This window comes from Colletotrichum costaricense (genome assembly GCF_030867565.1).
Source record: "Colletotrichum costaricense strain IMI 309622 chromosome Unknown Scaffold_21.1, whole genome shotgun sequence".
Classification (NCBI taxonomy): domain Eukaryota; kingdom Fungi; phylum Ascomycota; class Sordariomycetes; order Glomerellales; family Glomerellaceae; genus Colletotrichum; species Colletotrichum costaricense.
In genome coordinates, this window is record NW_026848250.1 from 254,901 (window position 1) to 277,408 (window position 22,508).

At 53.8% G+C, this 22,508-nt stretch overlaps 8 protein-coding genes across 8 annotated transcripts; 3 read left to right on the forward strand and 5 right to left on the reverse strand.

Moving 5' to 3' along the window:
• Positions 1-355: 355 nt before the first annotated feature.
• Positions 356-964, reverse strand: CCOS01_14582 (uncharacterized protein; the record flags this gene model as incomplete). Its single annotated transcript, XM_060462725.1, has 1 exon — positions 356-964. The coding sequence occupies one exon, from the start codon at positions 962-964 to the stop codon at positions 356-358; it is 609 nt and encodes a 202-aa protein (XP_060306556.1).
• A 1,526-nt stretch (positions 965-2,490) lies between these two features.
• On the reverse strand, positions 2,491-3,063 carry CCOS01_14583 (LysM domain-containing protein; the record flags this gene model as incomplete). The annotated part of the gene is made up of 1 exon (XM_060462726.1): positions 2,491-3,063. One exon carries the CDS (start codon positions 3,061-3,063, stop codon positions 2,491-2,493), a length of 573 nt encoding a protein of 190 aa, XP_060306557.1.
• Positions 3,064-5,191: 2,128 nt separating this feature from the next.
• On the forward strand, positions 5,192-6,869 carry CCOS01_14584 (fungal cellulose binding domain-containing protein; the record flags this gene model as incomplete). The annotated part of the gene is made up of 7 exons (XM_060462727.1): positions 5,192-5,354; positions 5,415-5,735; positions 5,796-5,925; positions 5,979-6,338; positions 6,408-6,442; positions 6,497-6,586; positions 6,667-6,869. 7 exons carry the CDS (start codon positions 5,192-5,194, stop codon positions 6,867-6,869), a joined length of 1,302 nt encoding a protein of 433 aa, XP_060306558.1.
• A 319-nt stretch (positions 6,870-7,188) lies between these two features.
• On the reverse strand, positions 7,189-8,052 carry CCOS01_14585 (short-chain dehydrogenase; the record flags this gene model as incomplete). The annotated part of the gene is made up of 1 exon (XM_060462728.1): positions 7,189-8,052. One exon carries the CDS (start codon positions 8,050-8,052, stop codon positions 7,189-7,191), a length of 864 nt encoding a protein of 287 aa, XP_060306559.1.
• A 688-nt stretch (positions 8,053-8,740) lies between these two features.
• CCOS01_14586 (beta-xylosidase) lies at positions 8,741-11,666 on the reverse strand (the record flags this gene model as incomplete). The annotated part of the gene is made up of 7 exons (XM_060462729.1): positions 8,741-8,962; positions 9,065-9,378; positions 9,437-10,079; positions 10,130-10,234; positions 10,288-10,791; positions 11,178-11,435; positions 11,505-11,666. The coding sequence occupies 7 exons, from the start codon at positions 11,664-11,666 to the stop codon at positions 8,741-8,743; spliced, it is 2,208 nt and encodes a 735-aa protein (XP_060306560.1).
• A 638-nt stretch (positions 11,667-12,304) lies between these two features.
• CCOS01_14587 (uncharacterized protein) lies at positions 12,305-14,448 on the forward strand (the record flags this gene model as incomplete). The annotated part of the gene is made up of 5 exons (XM_060462730.1): positions 12,305-12,397; positions 12,538-13,057; positions 13,116-13,408; positions 13,482-13,600; positions 13,653-14,448. 5 exons carry the CDS (start codon positions 12,305-12,307, stop codon positions 14,446-14,448), a joined length of 1,821 nt encoding a protein of 606 aa, XP_060306561.1.
• Positions 14,449-16,862: 2,414 nt separating this feature from the next.
• Positions 16,863-18,086, forward strand: CCOS01_14588 (short-chain dehydrogenase; the record flags this gene model as incomplete). Its single annotated transcript, XM_060462731.1, has 3 exons — positions 16,863-17,205; positions 17,335-17,716; positions 17,789-18,086. 3 exons carry the CDS (start codon positions 16,863-16,865, stop codon positions 18,084-18,086), a joined length of 1,023 nt encoding a protein of 340 aa, XP_060306562.1.
• Positions 18,087-18,291: 205 nt separating this feature from the next.
• CCOS01_14589 (choline transporter) lies at positions 18,292-21,426 on the reverse strand (the record flags this gene model as incomplete). Its single annotated transcript, XM_060462732.1, has 7 exons — positions 18,292-18,746; positions 18,817-19,005; positions 19,678-19,914; positions 20,183-20,353; positions 20,404-20,980; positions 21,066-21,148; positions 21,213-21,426. The coding sequence occupies 7 exons, from the start codon at positions 21,424-21,426 to the stop codon at positions 18,292-18,294; spliced, it is 1,926 nt and encodes a 641-aa protein (XP_060306563.1).
• Positions 21,427-22,508: the final 1,082 nt, after the last annotated feature.

Consider the following 22,508-nt stretch of genomic DNA (forward strand, 5'->3'; position numbering starts at 1 on the left):
CCTTCCAAGCTGATGATGGGTTGGATGGAACGAGATGAGATGATTCGATGAGATAGAAAGACAAGTCACACAAGATCAAAAGCCACGGAAGAGGAGGCAGATGTCCTCTTCTTAAAGGGATCCCTCTCTCTATGGCCCTTCAGGGGCATTGCCTCGAGGGTTTCTGTTGTTCCCGTCCTGAGCGTGCGGGGTAAGACAGATCATCCACGCGTGACTTGGTCTATCCATACGTCGCCGTCACAGCCCAAGGTTGCCAGATGAAAGGAAGGGGGTGTGAGTGAGTGTGTGTGTTTGGGGGGCGGATGAGGATGTTTGACTGGTGGAAGGGGGGGTAACCCCAAGCAGCCAAAGTACATCAAGGCGAGGGAGACCATACCAAGGGGAGAGAAGCGCACAAACACTGGCGCCGAATTGTGATGGTGCCCCGTGTGTGGGAGGAGGAGGAGGAGGAGTGTGAGCAACACAAGCAGCATGAGCCAGAGGCAAGGCAGAGGCGAGAGGCGAGAAGTGAGAGAGAGTGAGAGAGACAGAGCAAAGTAAATGGTAGGCCCAGCCGCCTGGTGCAACGCTGCGACGTGGAGGGTGGGCAGATGAGTGACGCAAGCATGGGCTGGTATCGCATTGAACAGAGACAATTCAGAGACCATTCTCTGGCTGAGAGATGCCCAACTCCAAGGAGTTGCTCTCCGAAGAACATGCCACATGAGAAGCGAACAAGCAGTTGAATCTGGCCACAGCGAGACGAGTCTGGCGCGATGGAGAGAAGCGCACAGAGATGAAGCCTGAAGAAAAGTGAAGCAGGAAGACACAGACGGCAGACCCTGACCGACCGTGCCGCGTTTTCCCCAGACTTTCTCGGTGCACACACATTCACCATACATACATACATACATACATACTGGTAGAACCTTGGACTCTGCTGAAGACGGAAAAGGAGGGCATGAGGCCACCCCACACGAACCATCCAGGTCCAGCCATGTTTATCTTTCAGTCTGTGTCCTCTCGGATTGTTCACTTCTTTGCTTTTACAATTCCTCACTTTATAAACTCTCTCACTTCCATCGCATGAACAGTCTCTACCAAAAGCTGTGTCGGACTATGTTACCCTGCTCACTCACCTGTCTACACACCGACGGATAGCGGGGACAGAACAGGGGGTACCAGGCAAACACTCCACTGAAAGTAGGAAGATGAGCAGCGCTGGAGACGGGAAGGGAGGGGGCCTCGAGCCTGGAGGGCAGACGGGCACGACGGGGAAGCAACGCAAGAGGAGAGGGGGACGAATGGGGGGAAAGGGAATTGCAGCGACGGGGAGCCGTGTTGTGGGGCGAAGTGGAGACCCGCCCAGTGGGTGCTCCACAGCGTCCCACTTCCCCAGACGCTGTAATTCTGGGGAAAGGGCAGCGCTAAACCCTTCCAACGTACGAGCACCAGAGAAAGCCCCTCTCCTTCTTACGAATTGCACCTTCCGAGTAGGTTAGCAGCCTCTCAGTCCCCTTTTCGCCCCCCAGTGGGCACGATACCCGTCGGCAACCAGCACATCACCGTTGGTCCACCCTGTAAGATTTGCTTCCTTGACAATGTCTTTCCAATTGATCTCAATTAACGCGAGAAACACTGAGAGATTGAGGTTTCATCGCCGCCGTAGCTAGTTTCGTGCAATTCTTATCTAGCTGGTCCCCTTTCGACTAGAATTGGCCATCAAAAGCGGCGACGCCAGGCACACGACCACCGCCAAATAACCACTACAAGCGGAGCTGAGACGGGAATGTCTGGGGAAGAGACCGGTACTTGGTGCAAGGTACCCGACAGTGGGCCCGGGTATGCGCCGGTACATCCGAAAGATGTAGCCTCTCCAGCCCGTGCTAACAAATACGGCTCAGCCCCCAGCCCTCGCACCGAATCGGGTCAAGCGGCAAACTCCCTCCCTGCCCTTGGCAAAAGTAAGTATGTACATACTGCGTAGTGCCCCTGGGGCCTGCCAACCTGGGGAAGCTCCGCTCACGATGTCCAAAATGGCTTGGGCTCTGCGGATGCGATAAGCCTTCCTTATCCAGCCTGCCCTGTCCCAGGTTAAGGTACTTGCATGTGATGGTGAGTGCCTGGCGACTTGCTTCTCGATGCCTAACCAACATGTCTAGCAATCCAACGTCGTGTCTTGTTGTTTCTTATCCAAGTATCACAGGCTGCATCACTTTTCTCAATCTCAGAGCATCGTGTTGATTCCACGAAGCTAACGTTCAGTGGCAGCGCAGGCCACAATCTGGCCCTCCGCGGTCCACACCTCTCAGAGACCAGTCTGAGAAGCCAGCGTCGAGCTCGACCAAATCTAACCATGAAAACCCAGAAACAAACTAACGTACCAAGGATAAGAGGTACAAGAACAAAACGACAAAAAATGAGTATTCCTCCTTGACGGGGTATCCAGCAGCAAGCGTACATCCGCAATCCTCATTCCAAAGAGAACGCCGTCCTACTAACCCAACGACCTTACCCTAGGGTAGGCATGCAAATAAAGCTCCCAGGAATCAGCTTATCGCAATCCAACCCCTCGTTCGCCTTGAGCAAATCCTCAATCGTCATCTTCTGGCCCTCAGCAATAGCCCAACACGTATTCCCAATCTCAATCTTATACGGCACCGCCAGACCACCGCACTGCGGCACCGTAACCTCTTCCTCCTCCGCCCCGCCCGAAGATGACGACGGTGTACGGTAAAGCCACCACGTCAAAACGAGCAGGAAAAGCCCAATCAGCACAAAGAAATTGAGAAGCGGCCTCATCTCGTGCCTCCATCCTTTTCTATCGTCCCACGGGTTCCGTCGTCGGTTGAGCTCGCCGCCGCCCGGCATAAAGGGCTCGGCTTCTTCGGCGCCCACGGCGGCGGTGGACGAGGCGCCCGAGACTTGGGTGAGTTGGCCGTATTGAGCGCCGGGCGCGCCTTCCCAGTAGCTTCCGTCTGCGTCCTGGTAGGTGTAGATTTGGGTGTCGGCGTCGTAGCCTACGCGGCGCATGCCGTGCGGGAGACGTTCCTCGTCTGTGTCGAGACGGGAGAAGCGTGACATTTTGGTGGTGGGCTACTGGAGAGGCCTTGTAGATAGTGATGGGAGTGAGACAGGTCGGTGTATCGTGACGACAGGGGGGCAATAAGTAAGTAAGTATTGGGCAGGTAGTATTTAGAGTTGTCAAACGTCGTTTCGGTCGGAGGATAAAATAAGAAAGAATTGGATTGTAATGTGGAAATGGGCAGCGGGACAGCACCATAGAGTAGGACGGAGGATGGAGGCAGCTCAGGGGCTGATGATCCAGTTGAGGCTGTGCACACCGCGTCATCGTCCCGCTTCTCGTCTTATGTCATCAGGGTCCGAGTGTGGCGCCAAGCTGTCCCCGCAAACTGGGCCGTGCACCTTCCCGCCTTCCCGCGTCAGCAGAAGGAAACACCACGATACCTTTCTTCCTTTCTTGAGCATCCCGTCGTCTTTTTGATAATATCATTTGTGTAAGATTGCTGTCGACGACGGGCTTTCTTCAAATTTGTTGGGGATACAAGTAGAAAGGATGAGTTATTCAATTGACTGAGATACATTTAGGCAAATAAAGAAGTTATGTTCTAGATCATGTAAGAATAATACACTTAAGCATAACGCCGGTCAACCCCAGAAATAGTTCACCACCGGTGTGATTACATCTCTTGGTGCTCATGCTGGGTTTGAGCTCGTAACTTCTGATGACAGCGTAGCTTGATTTTCTGATATATATGTATATATATGTATGTAAGAGGCTCGCCTCCAACCACCCCGCCAAACAGCAGTTTGACCTGGCCTCACAAGCCTGTGGTGCGCCTGCTGCCGTTGGTGACAGCAATCGAGTCGAGGAGGGACATATGCCCTGCTCGTGTATTCTAGTCAGGTGCGTATTCGTTATGCACTCAGCTGGTTGGGAAAGTAATTGGATAAAGTTTGGCCGGCACTTTCACATAGGCCTTCTCTAACGACCACTTTGCCGTTCATCACCGGTCGGTTAGTGAGAAGCATAGGTGGAAAGATATAAAAGCGGAGGTATGCGTACTCGGGTTCATTGATTATAAGAGATAATGATGTCCACTCATATTAGAAAAGTTGAACTCCAGCTTTTCCAAAACATCTAACGACCTTGTGCTTTTTAGATCCAATTAAGTAGGTTTGTGCAATTCCCTGAATTGTCGAACCTGGGCTAAGGATCAACCACAAGAGACTTACAAACAATAATATTTTTCTCTGAAAGCCGGATTTTCGGCTTATTTCTCCTGCTAACTACCTAAGACAAATGGCACTTTGTGCTCTCAATTGAGTCTGTTGGAGACGACTATCGGCGCGGCCAATGTCCATTAGCGGGGTCAACGCCGGCGAGTTTGTTCGAATGCGGGTTGCGGCGGACGACGCTCCGCCGTTGCAGCCCCATACGTCGAGGCGGAACTTACACCAAGAAAGGCAACCTGCCTCATTCTTGTTTTTTCCTTCAACTTTCTTTGCTTTACGGAATAGCTAGACCAGAATGTCTCGCCACTGGCCTCGCTATCGCTTCTCATCACATACGGCGATTGACCAATTACTATAGTGGCTGTCAATAAACCTCTTCACCACTTACACGCTGAGATAACCGCGTAGTGGATCGACGGGATTCGCAACCGTAGATCGTGGGTGTCTGGCTCCCGGTAGTCCCGTCTGGAGCACCCACTATGTCCGTCCAAAGCATGCAACACGACGCAGAAACTTAGCTGTACCGGCCCCGTCGGCCCACCCGTCACCAGAGCTGAACTGAATCCTACATCTGTCTGCCCGTTCCTGCGGCCCTGCCCCTCCACATCGTCCCCTTCCTAGATATCCATCCCCTCGATTTGCGGAGCAGACTAGTCCATAGTCGATCCAGGGACCCAGGCTCCATGAGACATGGGCATATCCGCCCGTGTTCCCGAGACGCCATTGATGGAATTTCAGATGTCTCTACACGACAAGCCTCTCTTGAAGAGGGGCGTCATGGAAGACGTCGATCCGGCGAGGCGGTTCCGGATATTGACAACTCTATTGAAGCGGAGTCGGGCTCTGGAACCCTCGTGAATACAAATATGGGTGACCATCCCACCGGTTCGACACAAAAGAAACACCAGTCTATCTCTCCTTATAATCACCGCCCATCATCGACCGAATCTTCAAGATGAAGTCCGCAGTCGCTGGTGCGCTCGCCCTCGCGGCCGCCGTCTCAGCACAAGCACCCGTATATGGCCAATGCGGGGGCCAGGGCTGGACTGGGGCAACGACCTGCGTTTCCGGGTCAGTCTGCACGTACAGCAACCAGTGGTACTCGCAGTGCCTGCCCGGTATGTTTCTCTCCAATAACCTTTGCTACGAGAAACCAAAAGATTGACCAACATCACCAGGCTCCGCCGCGACGACGACTTCCCGGTCCAGCACCCTCGCGACCTCGACCCGCGCGGCAACCACCTCGTCCGTCGGCGCAACGTCCCGGACGTCCTCGGCCACGACCCCGCCCAGCACCGGCTTCCCCAAGGCCGTCGGCACCAAGTTCAGCATCGACGGCGTGGCGAAGTACTACCCCGGTACCAACTGCTACTGGTGCAGTTTCCTCACCAACGCGGCCGATGTGGACCTTGTCCTGGGTCATCTCAAGACCTCTGGTCTCCGGATCCTTCGTATTTGGGGTTTCAACGACGTCAACACGATTCCCCAGTATGATAACTGTATGAAGCATTCCCAAGCATTCTTAGGGTTTGTCTTGTAGGAAGCTAATGATTGAACAGGGTTCCAGTACCTGAGTGCGTCGGGTTCGCAAATCAATACTGGCGAGAACGGTCTCGGGCGCCTGGACACCGTCGTCGCTTCAGCTGAGAAGAACGGCATCAAGCTCATCATCAACTTTGTCAACAACTGGTAAGTTGCTCCCCCAAACACCTCTTCAAGGCACCTATCTGATGCAGTCCCAGGAACGACTATGGCGGAATCAACGCCTACGTCAACGCCTTCGGCGGCGACCACAACGGCTGGTACACCAACACGGCGGCCCAGACGCAGTATCTCAAGTACGTCCAGACCGTGGTCAACCGGTACAAGGCCTCGCCCTCCATCTTCGCGTGGGAGCTGGCCAACGAGCCCCGCTGCCAGGGCTGCGCGACCTCCGTCATCTACAACTGGGCAAAGTCCACGTCGGCCTACGTCAAGTCACTGGATCCTAACCACATGGTGACGCTCGGCGATGAGGGTATGGGTCTGCCTGGCGACACTTCGTACCCCTATCAGTATGGTGAGGGAACGGATTGGGTTGGTTTGCTGAACATTACTTCCTTGTATGTTGCCCCCCGTGAATATGGTCTCCGTGGTGGTGGCTGTGATGCTGATGTTTGATCTGTGTTTAGGGACTTTGGAACGTTCCACTTCTATCCTAACTCATGTTAGTCCACCTGCAATAATGAGGTATCATCGAAAGGTCACTGACGTGTTATAGGGAGCGTTGGATACGACACTGGCGCCAAGTGGGTAGCCGACCACGCAAAGGCCTGCGTTGCCGCAAACAAGCCCTGCTTCTTTGAAGAATGTAAGTCATAACCTAGATGCAGAAACTTCGTGAAGAAGCAAATGAGGTGAACTAAACTAATTCAAATCTTCAAATCACAGACGGCGCGCCATCCGACCACTGCACGATCGAGAGACCATGGCAGATCGCCTCGGTCGCCACCGCGGGCATGGCCGGCGACGCTTTCTGGCAGCTGGGAGATACCATTAGCACCGGACAGTCGCACAATGACGGTAACACCATTTACTACGGTACCGACGAGTGGACTTGCTTGGTCACCAACCACGTCGCCGAGACCAACTAGATGTGGCAGTTTGGTTCTTGTGGCAAGACATGGCGCTTGTCCTCTATAGCAGAGTTGCTGAGTTCTAGCTGGATCCGTAAATAGCCTTCAGTTCGTTGTATATATTGAGCGAAGAATCTGACAAGTTTGAAGTTTTTGCGAAGAGCGAAGCTGCCTACTTTATGAGAAGAATCCGTGCTTATATCTCAAGAATGAGATGCATTCTATTCAATAGGTTGTAATTATAAGCCATGGTACAAGTGCCTTTACATATCTTTGTGTCAAAAATACGAATAGAACAGCCACCAAACCCTCCCCAAGCTAGGAACCCCTCATAGACCTAAGCCTCTTTAATATTCGTCCTCAAAAGATCCTTCTCGACGATAACATCTTTCCACGAAAGCAACTCGGGGGCATCCCAATTCACCCACACCATCCGCCCATTCAGAAACGCCGCCTCCTCCGAAGCACTCCACACTACAAAGTCTCCCGCTAATTTCCCGTCCGTCATCTTTCGCTTCAGTCCAGACTTGACCAGCAAGGCCGTCTGCACTGCGCCAGGGTGAACAGAGATAACGCACGCCTCGGACGCCGGGGCATCGTCCGTAATAACCTGCGCCAGGCGCAGCATGGCAGCTTTACTCGCGCCGTAGCTGCTCATACCGGGGATATGAAAGTCATACGCGACCTTCGTGTTAATGTTGATTATAACCCCAGGCTTCTCGTCCTCCGCCCCAGTCTGCAAGCCTCTGCGACGGCGGAGGTACGTCTGCGTCATAAGCGCCGTTCTAAATACATTAGTCGTGAACCCCTGCCACCAATCCTTCAAATCCGCGTCGACGAAGCTCACTGGTGCGGAGAGGTACCCGGCAATATTAACAAGAACATCGGGGGAGCAGTCTAGGCTTGCAAAGAGGAATGCTACGTGGTCTGGGGAAGAGATGCTTCCCACGTGAAGGGAGATTTCTAGGTCGGGGAACTCTGCGCGGAGGGCGGCTGCTGTCTGGTGGAGGGTGGACTCGGTGCGGCCGGTGAGGATGAGTTTTGCGGCGTTGGCTTGGGCGAAGCTGCGGGCTGTGGATGCGCCTATGCCGGAGCCGCCTCCGGTTATGAGGATTGTTTTGTTGGTGAATTGGGTATGGAGGATGTTAGGGGAGATTTCGGGGTAGGGTTCGTAGTGTTCTGTCTTGATGAAGGATGCCATGGGGATGGGGTGGCTCTATGATGTGGCTTTCTTTCCTGCAAAGAAAAGAAATAGAACGATAATGTGTTTATGGCGATCTATTTTCGTGGAGTGTTTCTTGAAGAAAGCGCACTACTTGGCCTGCTGGGTAGAAGATATCGACTTCATACTTGACCAAAATCCTTTCAAGGAACGGAACGCAGGTATACTCGTCTCACTTGATGTTCACTTAAAGTTGTGGCTTACCAACACAGTAGCTACGTCCTCCAGCCTTTAGAGCAGCATACAATAGGATGCATCACTACAATGGGAATGCTAAGACGGCGTTTTCAGAAGCTCAAGACTGTAGCTCTCGGACTGTTGGAAAGTAAACTGCAACGTGGTTTTGAGTCGCACTCGCGATTCTGCATAGCAAGTGGCGTCGAGGTTGAGGAGGTCCGAAGGGAGGTCCATGTCTCTGCAGCTCTTGCATGTGTTGAGATGAGTTTACTTCAAACTCAAAAGGACTCGGGATGAAATCCAGGCCTTCGTGTTTAAGGATGTTTAAGGGGGATTCAACATGCCCCAGGCTAGGCTGTATCAAGTTCACAAAGCCTTTCATTGGCTGTTCATTCCTTAAGGCTCTAGACCAGCTGATATCCGACGGAAGTGAGCCATTGAAGAAGGGCTGGAAAGATTTGTCAACCTTAGTATCTTATCAAATTGACCCTCAAAGTTCTAGAATCTCAATGTCCGTGAAATCTGAAGGATCCAGCACCGGTTCACTTTGCCCGAATGAGTAAATCCCGTACATGACGCCACAGAAAGCACCTCCTACGGGAGGAAAGACAGTCAATGCCTCCGACTTGAATATCCTGGTCGTCGGAATCCCATCGACCGAGAGACTCATCTCATAGTCGGAGGACCTCGCCGTGATGGACAGCTTTACCGGCTGATCTAAATTAAGGGCGGGTATTGCAGAATCCAACAGGGGGTGTGCCACCTTTGAACATTAGAAAGAACGCCGAAAGCTATAAAGCGGCCTATAACGTACCTTGAGATTGTTGACCTTGCCCGTAGGCTCCCTCGTGATGATTGTCGGGACGGCGGGTCCTCCATCTTGTGGTTGAACTGCGCCAATGCCAATGGTGGCGTAGGAGTACTGACTCCACCATATGGTGATGCCAGATTCGTACCCTACCCGACTGGGTTTGAAAAGCATTGTAGCTTTGAAGGTCTCGCTATATGAAGTCTGCTTCCTCAAAATCATCGCCGGCGATTCGGGACTATTGAGATCAAAGCAGTTCCCGTAGAGCCTCAGGTAGCCGGGACGTTCTGTCAGGCTATGGCAGGGCTTGATAGGCGTATCTAGAAAGATGAAATCAGCTTCAGCTTTGAAGGCAGTGCTCGCGACCGCCCAACTCACTCTTGTGATACCAGCCAATTTCCAGGGATGATCTGGACAGGTCTGCCTTCCACTTGACTCCGTCAGCATCAGCGACGGCGGCCTTCTCAATCGCTTCCCTGCCGACGGTCTGGAGTGCGATATTGCGACCCTTATTGAAGACGGGCCAATCATCCACCCAGTCAACCTGCACCAGAAACGTCTCTCGACCCATCTGCGGCTCAAGATATTTATCCCCAGCCTTCACAGGCCTGACACCAAGTAGCACGGCCCACCAATTGTCATTGCCATCATGAAAGACATCGCAGTGGCCGGTCCTTTGCACCTCCTCCTCGGGCCCGTTATACCACAGAGCCTTACCCTGCCCCTCCCACGGCCCGTATGGCCCCGTCTGGCTTCTGAAAACCCACTCTTGGTGGCCGGCTTCTGTGCCGCCTTCGGCGGTAAAGAGGTAGTAGTACTCTCCTCGGCGGATGATGTGTGAACCTTCTGCGATTCCGTGTGGGGATTCACGGATCACTTGCGGCGGGGTGAGGGTCCTACCTGTAGAAATGTCGATTTCTGAAATGTGAATGGCAAAGTCTTTTAGTTTGAGGCCTGGGGTTCGTTTTCCCATGCGGACTGTTGTTGAGAGATAGACCTTTCCGTCGTCGTCCCAGAAGAGCTGGAATTGCGATCAGCTGTGCCCGTGTTTTGGTCGAATTGAGCACTCACATCTTGATCAAATCCGGGATTGTCAAAGTATACGGGATCTGACCAGGAGTTTTCATCCCAGATATTATCTGTCCAAACATAGAATCCCCTAGGGAAGATGCGCTCCTATGCATTCTCATAAGCAGTGCCTCGAAATTGTAGGCATGGTCTTTGCTCACATCATTCGTGGGTCGATATCTCTGAAAGAGCCCGTTGGCGAGATACCAGCGCTTCTCCTGAGGCCGATAGCGCAGCGTGCTCGCCCAACTTCCGCCGCCTGGCTCGACGGTTCTCAGCTCGACCTGGCTTCTGCGGGTGAGTGCGTGCCCGATGAGCTTCCAGTTGATGAGATCCGTCGAGGTGTATATAGCACAACCTGGGAAGTATTCAAAGGTGGAAGTAGATAGGAAATACGTCGTCGGGGTTGAGTCTGTTGCCGGAACTACGCAGATTGTTGGGTCCGGATTGAAGCCCGGGATTATGGGGTTGAGGAAGATTGGTCCATCTTCATGAGAGGTCATTTTGATGATCTCTGATGGTATGTCTAAGGTAGGATGGCAGTGCCAAGAATAGAATTGTAGTTGGTTGAAGAGTCCGTAAGTGTGTGACTTGAAAGCTTTCCAACCAACAGCTCGTTGGTCCTTGTTGGTCCTCGTTGGTTGTCGCCGGCGGTCGAGCTCGGCCTAAGTTTCTCCAGCAATCAAAGATCGCCCCCGGCCGGAGGATGCGATCTCCACTTTGCAGGTGGAGTCCATCGCCGCCGCTCGACACGGCCGAAGGTGCCGACGATACCAGTCCGCCGGCGTGATGCAGCATTCACAAATTGATATCAATAAGCATTCAAACCAGCCTTCCGAGCAGGGGCAGATATCTTTCCTTCTCCGTCTACGAATTGCATCTGAGTCACGAGATAGAACGGGACGGCCTGGACGAAGCTGTTTGCATTTCGTGGTCCCCGCCTTGCTTTGCACCTTGCATACAACCACACGAAACACAGCCTAACGCCAAGATCAAAGCCATCTGAAGCAGTATACACCGTTCACATCGTATCTTTTTGCGCAGTTCCAACAGTCGTCAACCACTTCGCCTTGCGAATACAGAAGAACTCCAATTTTGGCTTCCACAGCTCGACGCCATCCCCCTCCACGCCCTGCACGTCATCCATCGTCCCGGACGTGACGGCGATCCGTCCGGGATCCTTTTCGCTGATGACGAACAGCGAAGAGCCGCAGGCGCCGCAGAAAGAGCGCTCCAGCGAGTTGCCCGAGTTGGACGTCCCAGCCTTGTAGACCTTGATCTTCTTCTCCGGGTCTTCGACGGTGAGGTTCTATATTATTTGAATAATTGGTCAGTAGCCGATAGCTGGAATCTTGCAGGAGCGGGTATCTTATCGTACCTTTGTCTCTACTAAGCTGTTGGCGCCAAAGGACGAACCCGTGAATTTGCGGCAGCTGTTGCAGTGGCAGACAACTCCGAATCCGAATCCGCCGGCAACGGTGTACTTGACCGAGCCGCAGAGGCAGCCGCCGGTGATATTCGTTGGCGTCTGACCGGCCATGATTGTCATTGAGTTTCAAAGCAAATGTAATTGACTACAGGCGCTCGATGGCGAAAGAATAGACGCAAATGTCGTGATGCGGAACTCATTTCTATTATAGAAACTCATTTCTCTGTTTCTAGGGTGTAAAAACTGTCGAAAAAGCCAGGTTCATCTCGCATCTTCCATCCCGTCTCACCGCCGGGGATACTCCCACCCACAGACCGTGTCTTGTCCCGCAGGCAGCCTTTTCATGCAAGTAAGCGCCGCCAGCTGGTGTCGATCTCTCCAAAGGCCGACGCCTCACAGTAACGGAAACAAATCGTCAAATCGTACGTGACCTTCGTGAGACACAAAATGAGGGGGGAAAGTCGGCGCTGAATGCATCAAAATGCATCAATCCGAAAAGGGACAAAAGAGGCAGAGCAAACAATGTGTTGAGAGAATGTCAAAAGCGCCCTGTTGGTTCAGGTGCTCGTCCCCTCATCTTATCCCGTACTATCTCTCAATCGAGACATGGACCTATATCTCATTCAGCTCTCAGCCGTGGCTGAATTGAGGGCATGTCAGTGGTTCAAAGGCCGGATCTAGTGCTTCGCTCCCCTCTCACTTTTGCTTCATCTTCAACATGCTGAGCTGAGTATCATGAATCGGGTATCATGGCCTCTGAATCGTCAAAGCCGCCGACCGCCGCGAAGAGACGGGCGAGGCTCCAGAAATCGTGCACCGAGTGTCAAAGGCGGAAGCAGAAGGTGAGTTGACCAAAAGTCCAACACAGATCAACACCAAGTCACCCGCTATGTAACGGTTTTACATGCCCAGGAACGACCCGAACCTGATCATTTGAATCACATCGAGTTCATGCATGACTGAAAGAATGGACATGTCATAGTGCATAATACGACAGCCCGAGACGCAGTGCGTCAACTGCTCGAGGCGTTTCCCTCCTGTGGAGTGTACCATTGTCCAACTTGGGCCATGCCTCCCGAAACCCGTGTACGAGACACAGGTCCTCACCTTTGACCTGTCCTCGCTTCCCTCGAAATCAGGGAAGCAGGCAGAGGTAACCTCACACGGTCCATGTGCCACTTCGTTACCCGGTATCGCGTCTCTGGGCTTACCGGGTCGACTTCCCGTTCGAAATCGGTGCAGAGAACAGCTCAGGTCGAGGTGCCTTGCGACTCATGATCACGCAAGCCACGGGGGAGACTGCTGTAGGGGCCATCGAGAAGAGGAGAGGGCCGTATTGGAGAGCAAGACTCGCGCCAACCTCTTTCTCGATGGAGATGGGGACCCCCAGGCCTTCTTTCACAATGGCATAGCATCCATCGGTGGCATCCTTACGGAAGTTACGACCCTTCACGGCATGCCACTCCCGGAAGGTCCCAGAACGACGGAGCTTTTACATTTCTGTAAGATCGCCAGTATCACCACCCTTGGAGCATTGGTAGCTGATGAGACCGCCCACAGACGTCCAATTCGTCGCACCTAACATGGTATCGATTGACGGTCAGAGCCAGCCGCCCGTGTTCCTCAAAGAGGTCCTGCCGTGGATGCTGCAATCCCCTCTGTTTCCCAATATCGGCATCCTCATGTCCTCGATGACCCAGTCACTTGAGCGAGGGACGGAAGTGGCAAAGAGCCCCGAGTCGCTCGCCCTAAAGTCCTGGGTGCTGTCAATGATAGCGGACTACATGCGGCGACCGTTCGACGCTATCGCGGTTGAGATGGTCCGGTGCATTGTAAATCTTGTCGTCATGGAGGTGAGTGAAGCGTCTTGTCCCGGTGACAGCTTTGTGAACCATTCTCAACTGGAAGCTGATTGTCCTCTCAAAGTGGTTTTGGGGAGCCGACGAGAGCATGTTTGCTCATATGAGAGGCATCAAGCGCATGATTAAACTCCGTAAAGGCATGCGAGGGCTGAGAGATATAGTAGGCGAGTCGATCATAATTCTGTAAGTGAGTTCGTATCAAGTCATAAAAGGTTATGCTCATGCCATCCAAAAGGACTGACTATGAGATTGCGTGTGCCTTTGAGACGGATCTCTACTGGTTGGAAAATGATCCAGCCCGTGACGAGGAGATACCCGTCCCGACAACATGGCCAGACTGTTATGACAGCCCCTTACTGGCGCCCGCACCGCGGTTCGAGAGTATCGCAGAGAAGCTCGGCATCTGCGGCGCGACGGCCAATATTCTAGACGACGTGCGGTTCCTCACGGATTCCGTCACATCGGCATCGGCGATGGCGTCGGCGTCGAGGAAATCAAAGATTCGATCAACCGCATCGTGGCTATACGAAAAGCTGCGGGAACAAGGCACATCAACGGCAGCAACGAGACCCACACAAGTCGCCTCCTCCCCCTCCACCGAAAAGGAACGGATCCTCGAGACTGTCAGGATCGCCGCCGTGATTTACAGCTGGTCCATCAAGTCTCTGCGCCAGGTTTCGCGGTTCGACGACGCTGATATGCTCCAGGCAGCGTACGCCAGCCTGACGAGCGTGAGCATGACGACGTGGAAGGGGATCCCGGGGATCTTCCTCTGGGTGATGCTGGTGGCGGCCCCGAACGCTGCGGCGGATGCCAAGGGCAGATTCGTGAGGAGGAAGATGGCCGTGACGGGGCTATCGATCGGGTTCGAGGACTTTGCGCTGGGAATATCGTACCTCAAGGCGTTCTGGGGCGTGCAGCGGTGGATCGCCAGGGAAGGGGGCGGCGAGGGCGATGGCGATAGCGGCGCCGGGGTGCAGAGGCTGGAGGATAAGTGGTCTTTTGGGTCATGGCCGGAGGTGTCGGCATAGCTCACGATGGTCCCGAGAGTCACGAGAGCATTAAACACTCGCAGGCTTGCGCGTTGTGTTGTTCTGGCCCCGGGGTACTAGGTTGCGGACTTGCGGTACGGGATAGCCTACGGGATATCCGTACGGAGCCGAGCACGGGATAGGGGGAGGATGGGGGGAAGGAGGGGCAAGCTGATGCTGCGGCGTCACGAAGACATCATATGCTTGAATTGTCTGACATTTGAATGATGGGTTTGCTGACCGATCTTTGGGTTTTGCTTCTTCATTTTGTTGGGTTCCAGTTTGTTGGTGGCGCAGGCAGTGAGATACAACACACATGATCACAAAAGGCAAATAGTTTGATACTCGTTCTGAGCTTCTGCCACTCTGGTATCAGTGAGCAAAGGCATGGAGTAGGGGTGAGTAGGGACGAGGAGGGATCAAGGAGGGACGAGAAAGGGATGAGCAGCTCGGATTTCCTAAAGGAGCAATCCGGTGGACCGGGACCGCATGCGCAAAGCAACACTGCACTCCGCATTTCTCCCCCGGACGCAGCTGTCTCCCCACCGCTCGAAACTCTCTACCTTGCCGTATTAGTCTCTGTTTGGTTGACATGCGCAGTCCAAGTGTCTAGCGTGCGCAGTAGTGGCTATCTGGATGTGTACCGACGTGTAGGCTTCCGCCGCCCAGGTAAGGTTACTCAGGTATCTGTGAATGTTGGTCTGGACTCTGGAAACTCAGAGGCAGGGATGAGAATGGGGGTGGATATGAGTTCTGGACCCTACGTTGCAGTTCAGACCCAGTTTAGGTCCCTTGATTTTTTCTGCTCCATTCTCACGAAGCTTCACGATACAACTCTGAGTCTCTGACAGTCTGAGTGCTCAAGCAACAAACATCCGCAGTTCCGTCCCAATAGTGTGGCGGCTGTGGTCAGATATGAGTTTGGGAATGAGAAATGGAGCCAAGCCCCACGAAAGCCTTACCAGAGCCCTTTTCAGAAACATAGAGACTGGAGTTCAGACATGTCGGGGGTGTCTCGCAGCCCAACGGGTGGTAGTTGAATCTGCCATTTTCCGTTCCATGCCAGTGAAAACTTGAAAAAAGTGGTGAATCTTGATGTGGTTCTTTCGGTAAACCAACCGATTTTCCGCACCGCGGGCAGCCGGTTGAGTTTCCGCCGCGAGCGGAGGGGTCCAAAGGTGGAGTATTCCCGATTGCCCGCCCCCATGTTCCCATGCCCCCCATGTCTCTCTCCCAAGCAAAGACTAGACTCTCACGCTGGAGCGCGTCCAACTGCTTTCCCGGAGCTTTGAGAAGCAGTTTTGGAACCAGGGAACCGGGGGTAGTCCACGCAGAGACACAGAGACACGGGAACACGGGGGCAAGGCGGGGGCGTTCCAATCTCTATTCTGAAATCTGACATCCCGCATGACCTGTCTCGGACATCGCAGACCCATCTTTGAAGGTTCCAGCCCTCGATGAGAGAGAAGTCTGGAGCTCCATTGCTGCACATGCTGCCCATGGCATGCAACGAAACGTACCCGCCGGCGTGGACGAACAAACCTTAGATTTGCAGGTCCCGCAGAGACTCCAACGAGCAGCAAAAAAACAGCGGTGCGAGGGGTCTCCGTTTCTAAGAAAAGATGAGGCGAAGGGAGCTTCGAGCTTGATACCACGCACTAGGTAGACACACTGCAGTAGGTATCTGTTACCGGTAACTTGACGGCACACGAGCGAGCCCGACGTCTCGTCACCAGTCCATTTCCGGAACCGGCAGAGACGATACATACGACCTAGTATAGACAATCCTAGACAGCTCACCATAACGCAAGCTCCCCCTTCAGTCCAATCCCATCCCCTTGTTCCTTCGCCCGCCACGGCCGGCGCTAGCCCGTTGGTTGCTAAAACGGATGCTCATTGTTGCTCGGGATTGCTGATCTTGATCTTGCCATGGGGGTAATGGACCATGGGCCAAGGGTCATGGCATGATGGGAAGAACTTAGACGGTGAGGGGGTGTGAGAGGCGTGGGAAGTAATGGGACGAGACGTGGGTGCGGGGAAGCTCATCCCATTGGGAAAAGGGTGAAAGGTAGAGCTCGACGATGTATAAGAGGACGACTTCACGATGGTGTCCTAATCACTTAGTCTCTCTTCACTATCACACACACTTTTCATCATCACTCCTCTCGTCTTATAGACAATAAGCAAGCTCTATCAGAGTTCCATTGACTTTCAACTATCAACCCATTTGGTCCAACACACCCTCCCATCTCGGCCCGTCTTAGTCTTAACTAGCATCAACCACCTCCGTCATCAAACTACCTCTCACGGAACCAACCGCATCATCTAGATACCTGAAGAAGCCAACAAGAAGGCCTCTTCCCTCCCATTCTCCTATCCAGGAACCTCCACCAAAAACTCACAGCAGAAGAAAAATGTCTCCCGCAGCTCTCGTTGAAGCCGGCAGCAACATGTCACGGTACCTAACCCGCGTCCGGCCACTCCGTCTCATTGTACCTCATCTGACCCCAAGGAAACTTCCCAGACTCGCAGTACAGCCCGTCGAAGCCCCCGTCGTGGCACCCGCAAACCCCCTCGTCGCGCAGGAGAGGAGCTTCAACTCGACCCCCAAGTCCCTCGGCCTCGGCGCCACGACCCCCCAGGTCGCTCGCGGCCTCCCCGAGTTCAGCCTCCAGGGCAAGGTCATTGTCGTCTCCGGCGGCGCGCGCGGACTCGGCCTCACCCAGGCTGAGGCCCTCCTCGAAGCTGGCGCGATAGGTAAAGAATCAACTCTTCTAACAATCTTCAACTCTCTCTCCCTCCCTGTCTTTTCTTCAAGAGAGACGTATGCTCTATAGATGTGTCATTACACAAATGCAAAGCGCAAGACTAACATTGACCCCGTAGTCCACGCCATCGACCGCCTCCCTACCCCCGACCCCGACTTTGAAAAAGTCGCCCTCCGCGCCACCGCCGAGCTCGGCACCTCGCTCTCCTACCACCAGGTCGACGTCCGCGACGTCGCACAGCTCAACGACATTGTCGAGGGCATCGCCAACCAGCACGGCCGCATGGATGGCCTTATCGCCGCCGCGGGCATCCAGCAGGAGACCCCCGCGCTCGAGTACAAGGCCGAGGACGTCGATCGCATGATGGGCGTCAACGTCACTGGTTCCTTCATGACCGCCCAGGCCGTCGCGCGCCAGATGGTTCGCCTCGGCACCGGCGGCAGCATCGTCTTGATTGCCAGCATGAGCGGTACCGTTGCCAACAGGGGGTTGATCTGCCCGTAAGTCTTATTATACCAACAAACTTGATTTCCATCAAAACAGTATCAAAATGGCTGACACTGGTACTATAGCGCATACAACGCATCCAAGGCCGCCGTCCTGCAGCTCGGCCGTAACCTGGCCGCCGAATGGGGCGCCCACGGCATCCGCGTCAACACCATCTCACCCGGCTACATCGTCACCGCCATGGTCGAGGCGCTCTTCGTGGAGTACCCGGAGCGCAAGGTCGAGTGGCCCAAGCACAACATGCTCAACAGGCTCAGCCAGCCTAGCGAGTACCGCGGCGCCGCCGTGTTCCTGCTCAGCGACGCCAGCAGCTTCATGACGGGCAGCGACCTGCGCATCGACGGCGGACACTGTGCCTGGTAAACACCTCGGGGCTGACTGGACAAAGAAAAAGCGGGTTTAATGATTGATTTTGAGTCTTTTGATGATTAGTCGTTAATTATTTCCAAAGACTATGGAGGAGTTTGGGAGCTTTTGCGGTTTTCGTAGAGCAGTATACCTATAATTACATTTTTTATACACCTTCAACAACTTTCAACAAACACTCTCTCTGTGCGTGAAAGCCAAGTCAAGCAGGCGACGTGATCCCAATCCGACCCAACCTCGCAACAACCCCAGCCTTCAAATCTAACCTCGCCTCAATCTCAGCGGGCGAGTGTCCCCTCTCGCGCATGAGGTGCATCTGGATAATCGTCTTCAAATCCAGAAACTCTCTGCCGCCGCTGCTACTGCGTCCGAGCCCGTCAAACTCAGCATCGGCTTCCTGCTGCAGCCGACGCCTGGCTTCGAGGGTGCCGAGCGTCGCGTTGCGGGATGTGGAAGGGAATAAGGGGCCCGGGTTCTGGATCAAGTCTGCGTGAGGACTTGGGCCGGGGCGGCTGCCTGCGACGGGACCGGGGCCGGCGCTGGCTGTTGATGTGGAGGAGAAGGTTGGGTTCGGCTGGACGATGCCCATTTGGCGGAGGCGCGAGGAGAATTCGGCGGTGACTTCGGGATTTGTGGTGGTTGTGGCGGACGTGAGATCTGGGTGGTGGCGGTCAGCTTTGGATTCTTGAATGAAATACAAGTCCGCTATCTAGAGAATAAGACGAACCCTCTGGTTTGAGTGTCGCCGTCTTCGCCCGCGACTGAGCCTGCGCGGGCTGCGTCGGAGGGGCAGCGGGAGCTGCTCTCGCGGCGGTTGACGGTGGTGGTACAGCGCCCGGAGCGCGGGTCGGGAATTTGCGCGCGGCGCCTTGCGCGGCTTTTGAAGAGGATGATCCCATTGTGCCGAAGCTGGTGCCTATAGTGGTGTGGGCGAAGATCGAGGGGAGAGAGTCAACGAAGGGGAGCAGAATGATGTGGGAGAATTGGTGGGAAAGAGAGAAATGCGACCGAGGAAGCTCGAGATTCTTTGCGGCAAACGGTAGATAACTTATCGATAAGGATGACAGGGACCATGACGCATCCATTTCTGGGGTACGTATCGTAAGATGAGTTTCGTCGTGTCTGGTTGGTCAATTCACCGGTTTCCTACCGAGCTCTCGGTGTGCTTTTCGGTGTGCTTTTGAGGAAGACGTCAAGATATGATCTTTGGTCCCTCCTGTTCAAAGAGCTTCGAGAACCAATATAAGCTGACTCATCATATCTTAATTCCATCAACTACCTTCTTCTCTGATAAGTCCCAGCATGTTCATTGCAATGCGTGAGGTTCCTTCAGCTCTGACGAAGCGACAGCCGTGGTATTCTTCTCCGTGGCGACAGGGCTTACACCTTCGGTAGCAATGTAAAGATCCATAACCTTGGGTCCAGGATAATGATGGACCGCGTGGACCGCCCACCATAGTCCCGTGATTGCCACAGTTCCCACCAGAATGACTGCACTCCAGTTCATCGTCGCTACCGTTGTGGGCAACACGAATGCTGATGTACTCGTTAAGGCTTGGCCAAAGTTATGGAACGAACAAGGACTTACGGAAACAAAACATGATATCAAACAACACAATGAATAGCACGGCCAGTCCGTTGATGATGTATCCCGCCTTTCCCAGATGGAAGGGTCCACGAGGGAAGTACTTTCGCCCCGAGAGCATGTTCGCTGCGAATGGGATGGCGTATGAGACGGATGTCAGAATGATGAACGAGCTTGCCAGTGCTAGGAAGGCTGCTGAGCTTCCGAGGGGTATGGCGCCCAGTCCGGTTGCGACGACGCCTGGATGATCCATGTCAGTCTCCAAAGTCTTGAGGTTGAAAAAGGACGAGAACGCGGTGACGTACAGACAAACAAGGTTGACCAAACTGGACAGCTCAGGCGCTCATTAACCTGAGCGAAGAAATTGGATAGTGGCACAGCATTATCGCGTGCGAGCGCCCAGTAGGTTCTCGAAACCTGAGAACAATATCAGCGACTGGAACTTCACAAGCTCAAGTGGATGGTGATCTCACCGTCAAAGTCAGGCCTACGCAACACGTCAGCGTACAACCCAGCATGATGAATAGCAGACCAAACGCTGCGCCTGGGTTCCGGATTCCATTGCTGCTGGTAGTGGCTTGCACGTAAATGTTGGTCAGCGGGAAAGAGTTGAAGCCTCCTTGGAGAGCCGTAATGTCCGTGATTGCGTACGACAATGCGACGGCGAAGCAGAAGGCATCTATCAATGGTCAGTTGTGGGCTCGACATATTGGCAGATTGTTGACTAACAAACGAAGCCCAGGGATATCTGCAAAAGGATAGCCTTTGGGAGATCCTTTTTGGGATGTGGCATCTCTTCAGCCATGTGGGTTACCGAGTCAGGAGTCCCAATCGTGAAGGCGCCGTTAAGAACACCCAGGAGAAAAGCAACGCCCCCTGACCACCCTGTGGTATTATTCTCGTCGAAAGAGCCCCATACAAAGTGATTACTCGCATGTTGCTTCGGCATCGCCGCCAGAACGACAATGGTGACGACGCCGCCGATCAATACGAATATCGTTCCGGCTTGCTGGGTGTACGGAGCATACTTGTTGGCAAAAACAATGAAGGCCGCGCACCCCCAGAGGATGATGAGGTACCCGATGAAGACGTGGAAGGGCTGGCTGACGTAGGTGTCCCAGTTCCAGACGGCGTACATGCTCACGGCCACATTGCTCGAGATCTGCAGCAGGGCTGCGAGCGAGAAGAGCCAGCCGTAGAAGTTGATCCACCCGGTGAAGAAACCGAGGACTCGGCCCCAGCGAGGACCGCCGGCGATGGTGGCCCAGTGGTAGACGCCGCCCGCCGTGGGGACTGCTGAAGCGAGCTTGGAGAAAGGTGTCACTCGTTGATATTCACATTGCTTTGCAAACGAGAGGAGGGATAAAGAGACTGGGATTAGTAAGACAAACCTCTGATAAACTCAAGCCGATGAGGGAGTAGTAAAAGACGGCGACGAGGAGGCCGTAAATGATGCCGGGTGGGCCACCGTTGACTAGATTGATCCCGGCTCGTTACAACGTCCGGCTTGCAAGCAACAAGCGTCCAGCAGAACTTACGAATTGACACAGAAATGGACGATCCCAAGGCAACCCAGGCGTTGTCCACCGTCAGAGCCATGCTTGCCAGTCCAAAGAAACCATATTGGCGATTTAATTGATCCTTGTAGCCCGCGGCATTCAAGCGGACTCCATCTTGTACGGCGACCACGGTCTCGTCATCGGACGTAGAAGCCGACTCGGCAACTCTATCCCGTGCAAGAAATGCCTTCATTGCAGATGTTTACAACCAGAGGAATTGACTGCCTGTAGCCAGCCGGTGCAAAAAGGCGTGGAATTGGTGATATCGAAACGCGAATACCACTAAAACAGCGGGAGCGCTGGAAATGCTGGAATCGAAAGGGCGAAAGAGGAGGAAGATCGAATTCGAAACGGAAAGCAAGACAGTAACAGTCCGACGCAAGACGTCTGTGAAATGCGACACAACGGACGAGATATGTAGGAAATCGAGGAGGCAGACGATAAGACGGTCTTGGTGGGTGACATTGTGCTTCTAATACGCCATGTCTTGGGACGGAAGAGCTGCAACTGGACCGTCTCTCGCCCAAGTGGCTAGGAATATCAGATAACACTTGTGCGACGGCCATAGGTACAGATTTGGCGTCGCATTCAACAACCGACTTGTCAGCCTGCACAAGCGCCGGTTCTGCATATCAGAAAAGGGATGCCTCGGAGGGCTAGACATGTTCCATTGAGCTAGGCATGCTGCGAAACACCCTGCCCAGGGTCTTGGCTACCAGAAGAAACGCGCTGGTACCCTCTTTCTGAGGATTCCAACCTCTCTAAAGTACTCCGTAGAGCCATTGTACGCTACGCGATACGTGGGACGAGCCGTCCGATCTCTTACTCACGACGTTGTAAGATCTTCCTTGGTCCACTTGGAGAAGCGAGCGGATCATAAGGCATATCGTGTGGTCTGGGGAGATGGAGGGGAAGATAAGTCGAAAAAGGGAGGCCGAATATTGACAAATCGCGGCACACAACGTTTGGTGGTTGGGTAAAACGGATACGTGCGGGAACGCTTGAGCAGAAGTAAGCTTTCTCAGGGGCGATGCCGAGTGGCTTAAGCCCCTATGGCTCGGCCCAGATCATAGATGGAGCCCCCCTTGGATGCTGGCGATCTCAGTGGGAACGGCAGCCAACCCCATGGCTCGTCCACGTGTGGCTGGCCAGGGAAACCAGCCGAGGCGCATGGTTTAGGGAGTACGGATACTGATAGATGAGATGCTCATCGAAAACGTCCCTCTGCTTCATGCCAAACTTGGTGTCGTAAAGTTCGCGACGAGACCCGTGCTC